Source organism: Stylophora pistillata, chromosome 3 (assembly GCF_964205215.1).
Source record: "Stylophora pistillata chromosome 3, jaStyPist1.2, whole genome shotgun sequence".
NCBI classification, from domain to species: domain Eukaryota; kingdom Metazoa; phylum Cnidaria; class Anthozoa; order Scleractinia; family Pocilloporidae; genus Stylophora; species Stylophora pistillata.
In genome coordinates, this window is record NC_142521.1 from 25,720,498 (window position 1) to 25,741,095 (window position 20,598).

Sequence of the window (20,598 nt, forward strand, 5' to 3'; positions counted from 1 at the left end):
TAGTATTGCTTTCTTTGTGTGGCAGTAAAGCGGAGATCAAGTGATCCTCAACCCTGAGCTCACGCCCGAGTCAAGCAAGCAAAGAGAAATCCAGGACAACTTGGAGTTGGTTCTCATATGTATTTCAGTAGCAGCAGTGTTCGTGTCACTTGTACTCCTTACAATCATAACATAAAGTCTCTACAAGTGGGAGCGGTATCATTGTTATGGCCCAATTAAACTGTGATATCTGACAAAAGAGATCGCAGATATACTTATATTCATTGATATTCATGCGATAATATTGGTACATGCACATGCGAGTTGTTTTAGAGCGTAACATCTTTCGTTCGCTTCAATTTTACCACACTAATTTACATTTTATATCTTAGGATAAAGAGTGAAAAGTTGTTTGTGCATAAAAATCTTCTGCTGTCCATGGGCCTTGGTAGCCTTGTAGGTGTTCTAGATGTGACATTCTTCAAAACTAGAGAGAAATATCCTGTAAGTTGCGGAGACACTATTTGCGCACATACGTGTTCCTATCAACCGGCTTGTTCTTACAGTTAATAAGAAAATTTTGGATGTCGCACCACTATTTCCCAACTGTTTGAAACATTTTCGGAAATCTGAGTCCGTTTTCAGCCGGTGGAAATGGTTAAACGAGTACCATTGTCATCAAGGTACATCTGTGTGAGGCGAGCTTTTTGGAGTACTGCACTGTCATGATGCAACTAGTATCGAGACCGACTTCGAATCCGTGCTATTGACTGTATATGCAGAACAACTTTTGGCAGAAGTGAAGTAATGACACATGTAGCTGTGATTGTAGCTTTGTAAGGACCCCCTGTGAATTGAAGAAATTAGTGAACATCCTCTTTCTTGAATGAAAACTTATTTTCAGGACCTCTGGACGTGGTTTATCTTCAACGCCTTCAGTGCCAATAGCAAAATGCTGCATCTATCTCTGCGAAACCATGGTGCAAGTTCCCCATTAACTTTCACGAGCTTTTCAAGGACAGACCCTCCTGGAAAACTAATATATGACGAGTGTAGATAAAAACGTGTATGCTCCTTGAAAGGGTCCATACCACAACCACTTCAGCATCTTAATTAGAAGGGCTGGAAAATTCCACGGCCACTTTATAAGAGCACTCAATTTTCATAGAATCAGCTAACCCTGTGGTCTTAAGATTAACATAAGAAAATAGAAACATTTTTGCTGGGAGAGGCTAAAGCTATCTTTTGTGACAGACCCTCTTGATCCGCCCTCACAATGCACCATCTCTGTTTTGACTTGGTGAATATATGTATGTCTTGCAGGAATCCCTCTGGTGATTGTGAGTTTGGTGGCAGCCATTGAACCGTCAAGCTCTGATATGGGGAATGTCACATTTACCGACATCACTTGTGGCTCCTTGGTTATACGAATGGGAATAAAGCGGGACAGGTTTGTCATTATTTCGCCAGCACTCAACACAGGACATCACAATTTGCAATGTTTAAAGTCACATTGTCTTGATACTTCTTAATTGAGACAGCTGGTTATTTTGTGTGCATCACCATTCCCTCGATAAAATTTACTGATCATCAATTACAGAAAAAAAATCTTTTGAAATTTGCGTTCTGATTGACGATAATTAATCGAACGACAATATTCAACATTGGGCATTTCAGACCATTTAGCATGACGTTGCTCCAGTGTCCAGTTGTCATGGAAGTTGTTTAGGGCACATGCGCAGGGTGTTTTTGTGTGACAGGGATCGTAGTTGCGATTTATCTTAGGCGACATTGAATTTTAGTCAGGTCTCGTCAGCCTGAAAGAAACGGTTTTTGGACCAGTATGGGTAACGTCAGGCAGGAATAGTTAAAATAGAAGGAAGATTGAGTGCACCTTTCATGTCTCAAAAATGAGACAAATTGTATGTCTATTTGCTAACTCTCTCTCATCATAAAAGACCTGATTAGATGCTGGCTCAACGGAAACCAGTGGATTTTCAAAGGGCCAGTTTTGGCCATTCTGCTGGTATTTTTTACGTTTTTTTGTGTGTTTATTCTCGGGAAATACCATTAATCCCTCAAATAACACCGCTTTTGCATTCGCTCCTTTCCCAGAGTGAGTATTCCTTTCCCTTCTCTTGTTGTTAGAGATCTGCGATCTATTCGCCGATGTATTTGCAAGTTGAAAATCTTTTTTCACATTTGCAACTTTTTTTTTTCAGTTTGTGAGCATGTTATAGTAGAATTAGCTTTGCGCATTGATACACCTAGACGCAACGTCACAGAATTTTTGTAATAAGTAGTGAGAGAGTGGTTTTGACTTTTTCTTCGTAATTAATTATCATTAACTACCAGGTGTATGGAATCAAATCTATATCCCTGACACTTGCTGTGAGCTTAAAAGCCTTGGGAAAATATTTTAGTCCCATGCCAACGATATCGTAGCCAATTTAACCCTTTACGAAAATGTCACACAAATGACTGGTAAATTCGTGTTATTTGTTCTTACTACTTGATCAGTTAGTACAACATAATCGGAAAATAGATTGGAAACAGGGATATAATGCTTCGTTGTTGATCAATGTCCATCTTTTAAAGTCCGATTTTAGTCTTTCTGAAGTAACTTCTAAATGTCTTTAGAACATCTTAGGCATTCTCGGAAGTGTCACTTGAGCCTCTTTTTATTTTTAGAGACTTTAATCAAGTTAAGTGTTTTTTGTTTTGCCTCTTTTATGTTCCTAGTATTCTTTTTCCCTAGGCAAATGTTGTCATTTTTCCAATTCTTCAGCGAGTTGTCTTTGGGAAGCTGGCCTCCAAATATAGTAAAAGCAGCTTGGAAGCTTTAAAGTGAGAGACATTTTTTGTTAACAGAAAATGATGATTTTTGCGCGTCGTACCTCATCTCTCTACAAAGCTTTGTGACATACGCCAGATAATAGCACAATAAAGATTCGCTTTAAATACGCGTACTGTTTCGTCGATATCGCTTTTAAAATGTTTTTTCGCTTTTTCCGTTTTCTTTATTTACTAACTAATGCATGTTGATCTACTTATCTCAGGAAAGGCCTAAAGAATATTCTTGCTTTACTTCCTTTACTTGGTGTCACGTATTTGTTTGGATTCATACAGTTCAATGAAGCTTTGCGTTATCTCTTCATTGTGCTCAACTCAACCCAGGTAAGCTATGGAGATCCTGATTATGAATGGGTGTCTGTTTTTTAACTTATTAATCCTATCATGGAAAATTGTGATCGATTTATTAAGAATTAAATCATGTTTGATATTAAGTGGGGAAAATGTACAGAGATAAATTGCTTTCTAATCGATATTCCTTTGAATTTTTCCTTGGGGAGTCGTGTTTTGTGTCTTTCACTGCATACTTGATGATCAGGTACATTGAGATTATTGACAAAAAACTGCTTGATAAAGGCTTGAATGCGCAAAACGCAGTCCTAGTCCATAGATCATTTGATTTAGTGTTAAATGATGCATGATGATGTTGTTTGGTATTTCCACATTTTTTTCCATAATACTCTTTGTTCGTCCCCCCCTCCCCCCCCCCTCCATCCCTAAACTGTACGTGACCACATTTTTTTTATTTTACCTCGGAGAAAGTTATCATTCAAAGCTTTGAAGGGGGTATGTCTAATGTTTCAATGCATTTCAAGAGAGGCCTAGGGACCTCTGTTGTAGAGGCTGACGTTTAATTAGGTGAAGACACCACGCACCTTTTAGGAGACTACATTTATGTCATGAAACAGAAAACAGCAAGTGCAATTTTGCATTGTAATAGGGAAGGAGGAAAAGGAGAAGAAAGAGGAGAAAGGGAAAAAGGGTCTTGCAGAAGGCAGCATGGTCGAGTGGTCAGCGTGTCGGACTTGCAATCCGCCGCTCCCGGGTTCAAGTCCCGCCCTGGCCACTACTTGGATTTGTTTCACGGTAGCCCAGAGTTACAAATCCTCGGCCATGCTTCTAATATAGCAAACTGGTTTGCCTTCGGCCAGTTGGGATTCTTAACAACGTTATTTTCAATTTGAATTATTTGTTTAAGTTGTTTCGTGGAAAACCTGTAAACTAGCTTCTAGCTAAGTGTTTCTCCACTTTAAACTGTTTATTATTGTTATTATTATTATTATTATTATTATTATTACTATTATTATTATTATTACTATTATTATTATTATTATTATTATTGTTGTTGCAGATGTACCATATATGATTGTTTAAGATCACAAATTGTTTAAAAAAATGAACCATAAGATTAATCGTCAGGTTACAGTTTCAAGTTCTCATTGCAAACAATAATTGAAATGCAATGTAGCCCTATTCTTGCTGAAGTGAGACCCAGGGGTTCTTGTAGCTGCAGCGCAACCTTTCTCTTCATGGAGCAGCTTCTTTTAGTTTTAATTCATCATTCCTAACTCAGTCATAAAAAGTCAAATTTAGAGACTCGTCAGATCCTTTCATGTTCTTAGTCACTGGTATCCTACTGTGTGAGGAGCTAATTGCATTTTACAACTGTTTTTCACAAGGTGCGAGAAGCCATTCGCACGCTTTCTAAGAAACAGTCACTGGGTTCGAAAACGGAAACATCGATAGCTATGACTTCTGATGGCAGAATGAGAACGGGCAGGAAGTCGCAGGGCGACGAAGAGAAGGGCTGCGGTAACAAAATTTTGATTTTTGTAAAATTTGCCTAAATGCGTTGACAGAAGTAAAATAAGTCAATAGGCTTATTAACTTGGGGCTTTTGCTTTCTTTCAATGATCTGACTCTGTATTGTTCAGTTCAATAAACGATTAAATGCCCGCCTACACCGACCGAATAAATACTCAAGAACAACATCTTTTAAAAGAAGAACATCTATTTTGTGAATTTCAGACAAGCTGATTGTACACACCCTTTACAGACATCCTACATGACAATGACCATTTTTAATTCGTCAACAGAGGTCGTCCTAGATGAGCGGGTGGAAGAAGAGGCAATTTAACAAGTACAATTACTTATTGATCAACCTTGAGAGTGAAGGGTGTAAACTGCATAACAACTTAAATGCTAACACCCATCCGTGCCGTCATGCTGCGGATAAAGCTGTGTTGCTTTGTTTATGATTCACCAGGAGGGTCTCAATGGGGTTAAGCGTTAGCCGTAAAACTGCAAAACAGTTTAGCTCTCAGGCGTAAAAACTGGCATATTTTAACCAATAGTCATAAATAAAGTTGATCGTAAAGTGTTTTCCTATCTACGATGCGTCGTTTGGAAAGTGTCCAAAACTTAGATCGTTACAAGTCTTGTCTTGTGGCCGACAGAAATTACTTAATATCAGCCGAAGAACAGCACGATCTCAAATCGTCCTGGTTGCCTGAGTCTTGTGGTAAAAGCAAGCGGATAACTGTGTTTTAAAACAACGAAAAATAGTCATTAAGTTTTCTTAATGATTTAAACTAATTTGTAACATCTCTGTTAACTGTTACAGGAAGAAATTAACCGTTAGTCGTAAAATGCATCACCCCACTGAGACCCTCCACTAAGGGCTAGAATAATCAAAAAACGAAAGTGAGAAGTAGTATCGCTTTGTAACTTTGCAATGCTTTCATAGGTATCTAGGAATGAAGATTAAATGAAGCTTTCTCGTTTTGCTAATGATTTTATTAACTTTAATGGTGGCTCAAGAAGTATCGACATGTCATCTTTAGGGATTTAGGTCAAATTGATAATCTACCTTGAAGCCTGCGTAAATAAGACCAGCGATATGTAGTTTAATGGTGGCGAATCGGAAGTCAGTTGAATCGTTATCATGTTTAGCCATGTTCGGGGTTAGATAAAGGAAGCAGGGAAAGTATGGGTTATTTCAACCGGTAGGAAATGCTTAACATATTCAGTGCATGTACCAACAATGCTAAGCCGATTGTAAGAGATAAAAGCTCAACTCTAATAGTCTTAAATTCCAGTTGTTAAAGTTGATGATCATTGGATTAGTAAAATCTGTCTTAGATGTTGAGCAACAACAGTGAACTGTTCTCTACATTTAAATATACATCTCTTTATAGCTTCACTTTGAAATCACACGTGTTCCTTGCAATCTCATTGGCTCTTATTGGTGGGATTTGTCGACGAATCTCACCATTTTTTTGCTATAAATCGCGTCTCTTTCCCAGCCAATACCATATCTTTACTTAAACGCAATAACCAATCAGATTTAAAGGTTTGTTTAAAGTAACCAATCAAATGGCAGGAAATGAAAGACAACTCTTGCAACTGTTTACCAACCAGCTCATTATTAGATCAATAAATTCTTTGTACCGACTTAATAATCCTGTATTTGAGTGATTAAATTTTGTGATTTCAAAATGGATGCGAAAAAGTGGTAATTTAACTTATGCAATTTTGGTGTGATATCATACCTGTGATTTGAAATCAAAGTTAAGCTGTACTTTCGATTGATTTTGAAATGACGCGTACGATTTTAGATCAAATTGCACTCCAATCTGATCAGTTGCTTTATACCTCCCGGTATTGTGGTGTGGCCTTGTCGTTGTTTCCACACGCCTCCATTTAAACCAGCTTCGAGCTGAACTGAGCCAGCCTGTCTGAATATCGCAAATACGTACATGCATACATAAAAACATACATGGATACATACATTTAATAGACTTACATGTATTCGCGACTAGCCAAAACCCGCCAGGTTACACGTACTCTTTAAGCTCTAGAGAAGATCATATTTCCTTGAGTATCGTTAAGTGTACGATTTTCGTGTCTGTAAGAAAATCATTCTTAACGAGAATCTTTTGCGATTACATTCAATATATATATATGCATTAGCACACACGTGAGATGGCTTCTCCACCACTCTTTTTTCAGTGAAATTGGAATTTAGCAGCTTTGTGCTTCTGCTAGAAAGAAAACCGGAGGACCTGAGATTTCTTTTATCGCCCAAAATATCATTTATATCTAGAAAAACAGATCCGTGTCATTGAGCAGTTCTCCATGACAAGCCAGTACGTCTAGTAAAATACCTAGCGTACGAAGATAGCCCACGTGTCTCCAGAAGAGAGAGAAGCTACGTCGCTTTTATAGTTATCACAGTCTCTCCTGGTGGGACTTGAGGTAAATTTATGAGAATTTAAACGTCTTAGTGCATTTTTTTATTGATACGATACTTTTGGACATTCCAAAAACCGGTCCATTTCCCTTCTGGATGGATTTTATTCCAGCCTAGCTTGCTGCAATCCTTAGACAAACGTAGAGTTGTCATCGCGAAGAACTGTGTACGAGCCACAAGTGAAGGGCCGGATTGATATTAAGTGTTCCTCGGTGAAAAACTTTACCACGGCCTCACCCAGGGGATTATCACTAGTCATGACGTGGAAAACCATTCCAACTTTCTTCTCGCGACAGTAAAAGCGCAGTTGTTTGAAGCTCATGTCATTTCGTAGCTGTAGTAAATTAGGTAAACTTAAAGTCTGACTATGGTCATTATAGTTTTGAAGACCCTTAAATTCGCCTTATGAACTTTCCAATCGAAGGTTTGATTCTGAGAATGAGATCATTTGTACAGCTGTCCACTCACTAAAATAAAACAAATTATTTTAATGATTGGTTTTTGCAGTTTACAAATTGCAACAACTAAAAAATTGTTACTATGCCATAGTTCAGATTTTCTTGAAAACAATATGAAAATTAGCATTGAATATGACGATTTTGAACATCCAATTATCAAGTAATTTCTAATTGGATAATAGTAATTTCGCTGTGGATGCACATGTACTTTGTGACAACACTTGACCACCAAAGGAATTTCAATTGTTTAATTTCTTCCATTTTTTGGAGCAAATCTGTTTTATTTGAAGATACAGTGCTTTTTGATGGAACAAAAGCTCTATTGGCTTATTAGGAAGTCGTTTACTTGGAGTTCTGCGACTCGAAATATGATCGCAGGCGCAGGACCAAAATTGGCATTTGAACATGTGTCTTGAACTGGGCATAGTTCTTTTGCTATTGAACAGCACAGATTGAGTCAATGATCATTTGAGCTTACCTCCATCAGTTGTCATGTCACAATAAGCGATCGATGTGTTTCCTGTCATTGTGGGGTCAATAGAATATTCGCCATCACCTTTTGATGGATGGATGTGCCTGCACGAACGGTAAACAGCTCTATTTGCTATGGAAGGGAAAAATCAATTAAAAACATAAGCAAAATGAAAGAAATCTCCTCAGCCGCTCATAAATTCATGGTTAGGTTATTCACATAAAGATTGTTTGGTTACAACACTTTTAGCAATATTAAAGTTAAAACGTGAAGACGGCAATTTCTATACCAATTGCCATGTTATATTAGATCTATTTCGTAGAAATGACGAATTGTCTGGTAATATCGCATTTTTTAAATATCTTTTAAAGGATCTCAACACTCTGATACAATGTCTGTTACTTCAAAATTCAGAGAAATAACTCTTTCTCTCATCAAACCCATGTAAGTTGAAGATGAATCTAGGATAAAAACCTAGCCTCAGTTGAAAACTTTGTCTTATTGTTCAAGTCACACTGTGAGCTATACCAACAGTAGTTCAAACTCATACACTGTGGGTCTGGATGCAAGCCATGGGGCAGCTGGAATACTTTTCAGTATACAAAGATTTGTGAGTGTAGTTCAACGGCGCCATTCCTCTTTGAGAATTTTTTCGTTCAGACAGCATACAGATGCTCTGATTATCTTCAGAAAGCAGTAGGTGCTAAATAGGATGATTTGTTCAACCACTGTTATCCGTATCGCTCTAGGCGAGGAAGAAAGAAGGAACTTCGTGGACTTGGACTTGTGTATCGGCTATTTGGTAAAAGCAGGAAGAATGAGGAAAAAATCCATCAAAGGTCCAAAGGGATCGTGTATCGCCCCTGTAAGGTTTTGGAGGCACGTGCTTTCGAATACTTCTGAAATGAGGACATTTCAGGCTGTTTTTGTACAGTGTATGCTAGAGAATGTAGTAACCTAGCCTAAAGGCACAAGTACCTACACACTGAGCGGTAATGCATCATTAATTATGCGTCACGTTTTTGGAAGTGCTCGTTGTGAAGTCCGATTTCAGTAGAGAGTAAACAATGCGTCCTCAGGAGTTTAAAATTATGTTGTTGTTTTTTTTTTTTAAAGATAGGTCGATCGCACGCACAGTATGATAATGTTACGTTATCCTCTATTATCAGCTTAATACTGCTAAGCTGGAGTAAAATGACTTATTTTCATCATTTCAGGGTAAACAGGGGTTATATCTATTACACCTGTTGCTGTTTATTACGAGAAAATACGCATTCATATGGGTTAAAAGGCGAATAATTGTCTGAAAATATAATCATTAAAGACAAAAAACCATCATTTGCGCGTAAACAAGATTCAATAACAATTTTTGCATTTTAATCAGCATTCAATAACAATTTTGGGCATTGTTATGTATTATTCGTCAAACAAAAGAGAAAAATACACTGTCATTTGCGGTAACCTTCAAGTCATTTACGCCATCTTGAAAGTCAATAGAGAAATTAAACAAACAATGTAGTGCATATAGCATTCATTTACATTTTTATCACACTGTTTGCAATTCAATAGCATTCCTAGACAAAATTAGTATGTATAAGACAATTATTTATGCGCTTGTACGAACAATTGAGCGTTTTTTATTTTCAATATTCACTCATCGAATTTCAATTGAAAAATACCTATTCCCAAATCACTTTGCTTTGAATTTCAGTTTACCCTTCAATAATCTCTCTTTTCAAACATTTTGGCCGATAGGCCTGCTTAAAGCGGTACCACTGCGCACTTTTAGCCGCAGTCACAGTGTCGATCTTTCTGTGCAGAGCTTCGAGCAGTTGCTGTGTTCGAAACTCCCCCACTGGGATTCTCCTGGCTCTGGGCTCATCTCCGTTATCCATGCGTCTTTGAATTTCCGGATACGAGATGTCAGCTTGACGCCGCTTTCAAACAGCTTATTGCCTGCTCCACGATGTTTAGGAAACGACTGTAGGGAGGAAGCATTTTAAGTTCCGCGTTTGGGGCGGGGATGACCGGGTTTTGGTGGGCCGGTGCTCTGTCATACACAAAGATCACCTCCTCATCGGGATCTAGATTTGTCCTCGCCTGTGCCAAGAAGTTATCGAAACACGCAGCATTCATTCCGCCAACAGCTGCTGAAGGAAACACAAGTCCATTGATAAGCGGAATTGCCATGGTCACGGTCAAGTTTCGTCCGCCCCGGCCGCACACTTGACGGTACGCCCTCTCTCCCTGTCGCGCTGTACCTTGGCTTCTGGCCGTCCAGATGTTGTAGCCGCATTCGTCGACAAACACACAGGTTTCTAAACCAAGTAGCGTAGTCGACTCGCCTATTAAGCACATCAAGTCTGTTTCTATCAGCAAGAAGGGGCCTCGCAAGTTTCGCTCAGAAGAGCATCCCGTCTAATGTTCTTGCCACGGTGCGGTCATGGATCTCGGATTTGAGTGGTAGTTTATCCGAAAAAGTGTAAGTAAACAGTTTTCGTTGATGATTTCCTCTAGGCAATCTCTCATCTTATCATCCACGCGCACCTTGTTTCCACTTCCTCGTGATCTCTCCTGGATCCTGCCCTCTCTGATGTAGCGCGCCACAATGCCTCTTGCCTTTGATCGGTTCACTCCGAGCTAGTCCGCGACCACGAGATTGTCTTCCTCCTCGTCCTCAAATCCTCTCATGATTCTCTCTCTGTGTTAGAGTAGTATTCGGTTTCTTCGAAGCGAATTAACCGGACGAACTCTACTGAATGTAAATTCAGGAAAAATCGGTGTTCATTTGAAAATCGCTTTTTGCATATTGAATAGAAAAAACACTGAATTGTTTGTACAAGTGCATTAATAATTGTCTTATTCATGCTAATGCCTTCCAGTAATGCTATTGAATTGTAAACAATGTGATAAAAATGTGAATGAATGGTTCCTGCACTATGTTGTTTGTGTATTGTCTCTATTGACTTTCAAGATGCTGTAAATGACTCGAATATTCGCGCAAATGAAAGTATCTTTTTCTCTTTTGTTTGACGAATGACGCATAAGAATGCCCAAAATTGTCATTGAATACTGATCAAAATGCAAAAATCGTTATTGGTTCTTGTTTAAGCGTAAATGACAGTTTTTTATCTCTAATGATTGTATTTTCACACGATTGTCCACCTTTTAACGCAAATGAATGCCTATTTCCTCGTAATGAACAGCAAAAGGTGTAGTTTTCAGTTTCAGGAAAAAGTTTGTTAGGACATGATTGAAACTACTATGCAAATCTAGTTTAAAGGGCCTATGCCTAAATTGACCTGAATAATTGATAAAAACGCCATGGGTTGTCTCGGCACATAAAATCTCCCCCAAAACTAATTTCACATTTTATTAGATTTCGCCTAGTCGTTAAACTATCTCGGAAATCAGTTGACGAAAACTTTGAATCACTTTTTGAAAGTAAAATATTACAAAACTATAAAAAACTACAAAACCTTAACTCAGCAACTTACAGAGACGGAAAGTTATTATTTGGTACCCTGTTTTTTATGTTACGTAACATGGAAAAATTATTCTGTCTACATGGTCAAGTCATTTAGTTTTAAGTGTAGATCAATTAATTAATTGATTATTAAACTGGAGACACTCAAAATTTGATTTCTAATCGCTACTTAGAATTTTGAAATTTACATAGATTCATAAGGTTGAAGATCGTAAAACTGTCATAGCAGTAACAAAAAACCCATTTTTATTTTCAATTTTTTCCCGAAAAAAATTGAATAAATGTCGATTCTTGCAAACAATGAATAATGAATGTTAAAGTAGTCCTTCTTCATAATCTCCTGCTCTTGACGGTATTGCAGTCCTCATGGGAGCCTAAACGTCAAACCGGTGAAAGGGATTTGGCATGCAACATTGATAAATGAGACAAGAAATATAAGGGATAGACACCGACATTTCGGTGCATCTTGCGCCACTATCAAGGTTACGCAGTCAATGATAAAATGCGGTTTGTGAAGAGGCTAAGTTGAAGCGAATTTGCATAAAAGAGTGCCAAGCTAATAACATGAATACTTAAGCACGAAGAGAATCCGAGTGTAGGTACATTCAATGCTGGTTTAAGATCTTGAATACACTGCATTTCATTAACAAGGCAGTCAAATTTGTTCGTGCATTTTATGATTACATTGAAGCGTGTTAAGAAATTGTTTGGAACAGCAGTGTTATATTCTTTGGAATAATGCCTGTAAGTAGATGACGCCTTTTGACGGTGTCCCTCAACGTGCGTGTGAAGGTGGCCCCTTGTGTACCCGACATAACCTGCATCGCACAGGTCACACTTGAATAGATAAGCAACGCATTGCTGGGTTACGATGTTAGGCTTGGGCTCACGCAGGCTTAGATCTTGTTTAAGCTTGCGGCTAATAAACATGGATTGAATGGTCTTTTGCAGCTTGCTGCTAAGATCTCTCAGCTGTCGGTTGATAGACACTGCAGTATCCTGATCTTTATAGAGGATTACTATCCGGATGGCGTCATCGGTATGCTGTTTAGGCTGGTCCACTGCGACTCTCGAGGTGATAAACCTGTTGATGACAACAAGAAAAACAATGACTTTCGCTTCTATAATTACATGGATAATATATTTCAGTGCATACACATTTTTCTTTTCCGGGGTGACTTAACAAAACACGAGTGGCATTTTGCCGTTTGTTAATTTTTTTTTTTTCAACTCAAGAGGATTTTGTATTCAGACTAGCTACCTTTGAATCAGCGTACGAAGATAGCCCAAAACTCTCCTGGAGTGAGAGACACTTGTTTCTGTTAAATCATTTGGGTTAAATGCCAGCGAAATAAAAATTACTCTGGAATGGGAAACCGAACTCAATTTTGAACGCTTTTTTCCCACCCGGTTCACTCGGAGGAAATGGGCTCACCCCGAAGAAAGAAATTTCCCTTGCTGGGCTCAGCCCACTTCAAAATACATTCTTAGCATTCTCGTTGTCAAACATTCCCAGATTTCATTTCGGTCGTTCTGTTGGCATGTCAACAAGAGCTGATCGTCTTCAAGAGATCGCATATCCTCTATCCAGCGTTTGATCGTGACCATAGCTAGTCTAGATCATAGTCAATCGTGACTTAAGTATTGTGCCAATCGTTTCATCATGGCTTCATCAAGGAAAAATAATCTGTTAACTGATGTTAAAAGATCCATTTTGTCTCGGTATTTTGACCAAGGCATGACTGGAAAGGGTCAAGCCCACAACGATCTCATTGAACAGGCCAGTGCAGAAGCTAAAGTGACTAAGGAAACTGTAAAGGTAAGACTTGCATTGGTTAAAATGCTTTTATAGATTCCATATATTTATGTTAGATAGTAGCGTAAATATGGAATGTTGCTTGGATCCTTTTCTGTGATCTCGCTGGTAAGGCGTGTGTTTCGGACCCTTTTACTGGTGGTTGCCGCGAATGTCACGCACCGTAGTGAAATCTTCCAAGCGCTTTTACTATTAAATAAATTAGTTATACACTTTTGAATTCAATGAAAACCGATTCGATTTACTATTAGTTCTTTATTTGGTATTGAATATTTAGAATTGGATTGGAAGCGAACGAAAGAAGAGAAAAGCAGCGGCAAGTTCGACTTCGAGTGATCAAGATACCGCACCGTCAGCAAAAAGCGTAAAAAGCATCCCCTACATACGAGCTCCCACGTCATACAATAACTTTTGTAGGGAGCTGTTCAGCAAAGGTAAAAGTTTATGAAATATTCGTCTACGCCATATATAATACTACGAACAAACTACACTGAAGTTAAACCCGTTTTAAGCTTTATGTTTCTTTCCAATGTGAAATTAATCCAAGCTATGCTTGATCGAGTAGGGTTTTTGTCGTTCTTTAGTAATTGGATAATAGTTTAGAGCTAAACAAGAGAGTAATTAAACTAAACGCTCATGCACACTTTGTATTTAAATTCTAGATCAGTGTCGAAACCTTTCTATGGTAGAAAAAAATTCGTTTGCTGCCAAAGAGTGGGCGAAACTCACTGCTGAAGAAATAAATTTATATAAGAGTTCGCAGAATATAGCGGGCGAGTTGAATCCCGAAGATATTGAAAGGACAGTCAAAAAGATAAGAGATCAAATAATTAAGCTGGTGAGTCATATTATATTATTTTCAATTCCTCGGCGTTTGACGAGAATCAAAATATTATATTCCACATTGATTCCATTGACTTATTTGAGTCAGTTCTCAAAATACTTCAACAACACGGGTCGGGGCAAATGTGAAAAGTTAAATCTTCAAATCCCCACATCGATAGATCCTGTAAGTAATTGAGCATATAAATTTTGCATAAAAAACGAACAAAGAGAAAAAAAATCCATATGAATAGGGTAAAAAACAAAGATTGAAGTATAGAAAGCTGGAGAAGAGGAAGAAAGAAGGAAAAAAGAATAAAATAGTCGCAGAATTAAATCCTTAATCATTGAGTTGTTAAATTCTTTCCTGTCAGCTTAAATAAGCTTCTTGTTAACTCCATCATTATTTCATAATGCTGAAAAAATATTAGCCTGTTCATTTGAAACTTTTGAACTGTCTCTTACAGGTAAACATTCTTGATGGATATGGCTGTTGCACTGCGGTACTACAAAAAGATCCTGATGGACAGTTGTTTGGTTTTGGATCCCCTGCAGGTCAAGACTTTTTGTCAAGGAATCCCGAGTTGATGTTTAAATTCAAAAGCCATTTTGGTGGTAAGCTTTTCACTAATTTTTTGCAGTATTTCTGCACTATTGTTTTAGTTCTGCAAAATCTAACACCTCCATGTAGGTCACATGTAATAAAGTTTCATGAGTAAAGTGTAAGATGCTTGGGGTTGTGCCATATACTGACTTCCGGAATACGGGAATGATCTGCTGAACAGGGTATGGTTTTTCAAGCTTAAGCTTTGAGTCATAAATAGGGTATCCTTTTGAACTACATTTCCAACTTTGTCTACAGTTCCTGTCAAGTAATTTAGGGTATTCATATACCATTACAATGCTAAATAACCAACTATCCTCAATGATATTGACCACCACCCAAGAATTAAACTCTTTCGGATCTGATAGGTCATTATCAAAAAATATTTTTATTTGTCACAAGGGTAATAGTATCAGGATCCTGTGGAACACCCATATTCCCTAAACCAGTTGGAATATCCCCTCGGAGTAGTTAGTAACATCATTATTCTAGTAAATTATGTTTATCTATTTGCAGGTGCAGACAACAAAGATGTTACATATAAAGACATAACAGCATTATTCAACCAAAAATACAGTAAGATTGCAATGATTATTGTATGCATGCATTTGTGTGATTCCATGCACGTTTTTGTGATTACAACTTTTTGGATTCCAACACACGCCTCTTCATTAATAATTATTAGTTAATTCTCTGGGAGTGTGTAATCCCATTTATTACACGACTCGGGCAGTCAGAGGGCCAATAACTAAAATCAACCAATCAAAATGCTCTATTGCCGGTCCAATTTTCTCTAAGTATTGGACGGGGCACTGTCCCGAATGATACCACGCTTGTGTCCCTTTGAACTTCAGTCGTATAATAAATCTCTTATTAACCAAGCTTGCTCAGGACCGCACTGGAAGAATATCGGCCCTCGGTCTTTTTTGTACGGACCTCACTGCGCTCGGTCCGTACTGTCAAGACCTCGGGCTGATATTCTCCCAATACGGCCCTCGTACTTGGTTAATAAGATATATATATTGGCTATCATAGCAAATATATGAGAGTACACACTCCCAGATAATTAACTAATAATTATTAATGAAAAGGTTTGTGCTGGAATCCAAAAGGTTGTAATGGTTTCAAGCTCTGTGTCAAATAACAGGGTATTGACTATTCAAATCCATTTCCAATTTTTTTCTGTCACATTCAGAGTATAGCTTTATATACAAATTAAGCACTTTTAAATCTCAACCTTTACCAAAAGAATTATATGTGGCCTCCACCCTACAATTTCTATTCTGGCAGTTATTTAGCAATAACCCTTTTTATTTGTCATAAATACGATGTATGAATTTAAGATTTTCAGGTTGACCATTTCAGGGTTCTGGCTGAACACCCAAACCCAAGTCCACATGGAGTATACCCCACGAGTTAATTATTATAAAGGCTACATTATTTTTCATAGATGTTGTAAAAGATATTGTTGTTTGGGTCTTGGGACCAACATCATTAAATACCACCAATATACTCAATCTTGTTATGGTTTGAGAATGTATATTTTAGCTTTTACATTATCATTAATATCATAATTACTCAAAAATGTTATTGATGTCATATTGCTATTTTCCTATAAGGGCAAGCCGTAATGAATAATTATTAGAGGTCCTCCAACGTTATATAAAACTTTCTGTTCTCAGTGATACAGGTTTCTTAATCATTCTATAGTTGCTTTTACTGGTACAGCCAATTGAAATCCTTTAGATTCTTGTTATCAGGGGTATCTATGGAGCTATGCTAAATATATCACAAAAAAACTCTAAAATAAAGGATACACCAGACAATATTTTCATCAAAATAGGCGAGTTTTGGGAAGTCTCAACAGCCCTAGAAAACTATTACATTCTCCGAAATCTTAGTGCTAAAATTGCAAAAAAGAACAGGTTCACAAATACTGGTAGTAATCAATTCGTTTTTCAACTTCAACTTTTTATTTGCTTACCCATATATTTTCTTTGATAGACTATTCACAGTAGAAACAGAATTATTATATACAGAAGCTTGTTTTTAGGTTAAAATTATCTTGAGAGTTTGTAAGTGCATGTATGAATCATGAATATGATGTATGTTAGCTACCATTAAAAGATCATGAAGAATGTATTGTAATCATCAAAAATAACACCTGTATGATGAATCCCATATGCACACATAACTATTATATGTTGACTTCGTTTTCTCATTACCTTTAGGTCAAATGGTTGGAAAACCTTCAAGAGTGCCATACCTCAAGGGTGGTTTTGAGGTTGAGGGACTTCCTGAAGATTTGCCTTTTCGGAAGCCTTTCATGTATGGCGGGATGCAAATGAGGAGAATTCTTGAGGCTAAAGAAAGCATCATCTTCAAACCAGCCCCATTGCAAGGAAATAGTGATGATGCTGTTGAGACCCCAATTGAACAAGAGCCCATCCCAACAGAAGCAACTCAACAAATACTGGCATCCCTGTTAGCCCATATTGCTGGAGACAGTGTCAAAGCGTGCACTTAGTGGTGGTGGTGGTGGTGGTGTCATAAAAGAAGAAGAAACCGAGGTTGTAGATCTCACATTCAGTAATCATGAAATGTGGATCCTACAGTCATTTGGCATCACATATTTTGATACAGATGCATGGAAGGGGCTTTGGCACAATGTTCAACATGACACAGAGCATGATGGTGGTGTTATTCTTCCTGTGCTGAGTGGAGGAGAGGATGAGAAGTTTTTGGCTTTTTTTGTGCTCGCTGAAACTGGGCACTATTCTAAAAGCCTCAAGCGGCAAAGCACTAAAAGGACACTGGCTAGACAGGATTCCATCATCATCTAATGAATATCGACTACTCACTGACATGACAAACAGTGTCACCAAGCTTAATGCCATCAAGCTCGAGAATGGCACACCCCTCTACCACTTGTATTATGCAATGCCATCCCAAAATGGCACATACAAATTGGATGCATTGTTGATTGTGACATTTTGTTGTCACAGTACAGTGAATTTACGGAACGGGCTACACAGGTGCACAAGTCTGAGTTTGAAGACTTTGACTTTACAGATCAGAGATTGGATGCATTTCTCCAAAAACACATTGGTCTTGTCGGTTCACTTTCCAAACTGTGGGACGTTGTGAAATTCCTCTTGTGTCTCTCACGTGGGCAAGCAAGTGTAGAAAGGGGATTTTCCTTTAACCGACAGCTAATGATTGAGAATATGAAGGAGACCACTTTCGTTGCCCAACGCACCATTCATGACCACATATTGAGTATTGATGGACTTGATAAATTGGTCATTTCGAACGAGCTTCTTACCTCTGCTAAAGCAGGAAGACAGCGGTATCACGCCCATCTTGAAGAGCAGCGACAGCTTGCGGAAAATGTTGCCAAAAGCCACAAACGAAAATCTGTGGATGAAGCAAAAGCTGATTTCCAGAAGAAAAAGAAGAGACTTGAAACAGAGATCACCACCTTACAGTTTGATGCTGACAAATTAGCTAAAGAGGCTGAGGTGAAGAGGCAGCTCGTCTTGTTAACCGAATCAAATGCACTCAGAAATGCAGCAAAGGAGAAGAAGATAGAACTAGAAAACTTAAACAAGGAATTGGAAGAGTGTGATAAATAAGTCCGAGTGACAACCTGTCCAAAAGTACTGCTTTCTTGAAGTTATTTACCAGAATTGCAAGCATTTAACCATAGAACAAATAGATTTGTTACCATTACCATACAAGGATGCACTCATATATTTTTCTATATTGTAGATGAAAACTGAAACCTCATACTGCAATTGTGAACACTGAAACAATGACTGTATTGTAAGGAAATTAAGATTTTATAGTTCTGGGCTGTACAGGTTTTGTTAGGAAATTAAGTCTGGATTATACAGTTTTTGTTACGAAATTTTAAAAGATATAGTTCTGGATTGTACAGATTTTGTTAGGAAATTAAGTCTGGATTGTATAGATTTTGTTAGGAAATTTTAATAGATATAGTTCTGGACTGTACAGGTTTTGTTGGGAAATTAAGTCTGGATTATACATTTTTTGTTACGAAATTTTAAAAGATATAGTTCTGGACTGTACAGGTTTTGTAAGGAAATTAAGTCAGGATTGTACAGATTTTGTTAGGAAATTTTAATAGATATAGTTCTGGACTGTACAGTTTTATAAGGAAATTTTAAAAGATATAGTTCTGGACTGTAAAGTTTATCTTAGGAAATTTAAAAGATATAGTTCTGGACTGTAAAGTTTAGTAAAAAAGTATCTGTTTACGTCGTGTTGTTGCACTTGTGTCATTTTGTTGCACGGAAATAAAGATTCCGTGTTATACGTATGAATTTAACTGGTCTTAGCATCTTCTTCTTTTCTACAATTTGGTTAACATGCAAGGAAAAAACGAATTGATGGTACTTTAAGTATATATTGAGAAAAATAATTTGAACAATTGGGTCATGGAAAATCGGAAAAGGTCATGGAAAAAGTCATGGAAAGTCATGGAATTTCAGAAAGTCAAAAGCGTACGAACCATGTTAAAGTATGAAAGAAGTTCAATGAAATATGTCGGATAATGCTATTGTAGAAAATGTTATTATATTTTCTATTAAACGTCTCAAAGGGAGCTACATCTAATGTTTCTGACCTGTACACATACACGGCTTAATCCTTAAGACTTTTCGGTAGCGTTTTACGAAAGTGATATTTTGCAAACAAAGGCTACACTTAACTTTTCTATCACCTTTACACCTAAGAGAAAACACGTTTCAAACCTGTTTTATTAAACATTGTTTAAATTTCTTTTTCGTAGGAGTTTCTGGAACTGATGTTTCTCGTTTTCTGTTACTGATTTTCATTCAGTTAAACCTGGTTTCACTGAACATGTTTTGTGGCTTTAAATGGGACACTGGACAGTTTTTCGGAGGGTCCATGAAAGATTGCTATTTCGTATCTAACCTTTTCTTGCAGAATTTGTGAAAGGTGGCTGTTTCATTCAAAGAAGAAAATTAGGTCGTTCTGATATTGCACATCTAACTGTCTTTTCAGGAACGCTTCAGTTTGAGTGTGTTTATGGCACATATACAATCATGTGGAGACTCTTATACGAGACATGTAAATGTGAAAATAAAGGTCTTCTTGATTACTTCAATCAAAAGGTAACCTGCCTTTTTATACCCTCTTGCAAAGTTGGTAAAAACGCTTAAAAAATTTCATTTCTTTTCTCTTTCCTCTTTGCTGATAATCTGGTTTGTGATTTTTTGCGAACTATTTATTTGTGGGCGTTGCGTATCTTACCAGTATTGTAATTTATTTCATATCATTGGCTCACTGGTCTTTTTACTTTCTGTTAATATAGGACGACCACACCCCTTCTTATTTTACAATCAAGTTGCTGCTGTTATCTTTTTTTGACTGACAGTTAAGCTTCTCGCAGAATCTCTAACTGGTGTATTTGGAATTTATGGTCCACTCCTACTGCGTAACTAACAAGTAATTAGAAACAAACAAACGAGCAGAACGACTGTATTTCTGCAGTTAATATGATCTTTCACGCGATTTAACTTTACAAAGTAGGAAGAAGATGGTAGGAATAGACTATATCTTAAGATTTTTTTTTTTTGTTTTATTAAAAGTTGTCACTATGCTGTTTGGTTTTCAGATTAAGGAGGTTAGCATCACAAACTTTCTCGGCATTTCACGAGAGCTTTCTGCTCCAATAGGGCGTTTTCAAAACAACAGTTTTTTTTTTAGATCTACAACAACCTCGTCCAAGCCGTAAAAACGTTATTAACACCCATCACTTCGAAGAACGCTAATATCACGATTATCTTCTGTCAGGTACAGAAACCTCT

General features: G+C 37.5%; 1 protein-coding gene and 3 pseudogenes across 2 annotated transcripts; 1 reads left to right on the forward strand and 3 right to left on the reverse strand.

Annotated features, from left to right (window-relative positions):
- Positions 1 to 6,416: 6,416 nt before the first annotated feature.
- On the reverse strand, positions 6,417 to 8,739 carry LOC148735268 (uncharacterized; annotated as a pseudogene).
- Positions 8,740 to 9,726: 987 nt separating this feature from the next.
- On the reverse strand, positions 9,727 to 10,562 carry LOC148735269 (uncharacterized; annotated as a pseudogene).
- A 1,430-nt stretch (positions 10,563 to 11,992) lies between these two features.
- Positions 11,993 to 13,109, reverse strand: LOC148735270 (uncharacterized; annotated as a pseudogene).
- Positions 13,110 to 13,149: 40 nt separating this feature from the next.
- LOC148735271 (uncharacterized) lies at positions 13,150 to 17,275 on the forward strand. Of its 2 annotated transcripts, none has more exons than XM_088755664.1 (6): positions 13,150 to 13,320; positions 13,595 to 13,751; positions 13,980 to 14,155; positions 14,607 to 14,754; positions 15,260 to 15,319; positions 16,975 to 17,275. In XM_088755664.1, the coding sequence occupies exons 1-6, from the start codon at positions 13,165 to 13,167 to the stop codon at positions 17,268 to 17,270; spliced, it is 993 nt and encodes a 330-aa protein (XP_088611790.1). In that variant the 5' UTR covers positions 13,150 to 13,164; the 3' UTR covers positions 17,271 to 17,275. The 2 variants fall into 2 exon arrangements, with proteins under 2 accessions (XP_088611790.1, XP_088611791.1); XM_088755665.1 differs by having other exon boundaries at positions 14,607 to 14,694.
- Positions 17,276 to 20,598: the final 3,323 nt, after the last annotated feature.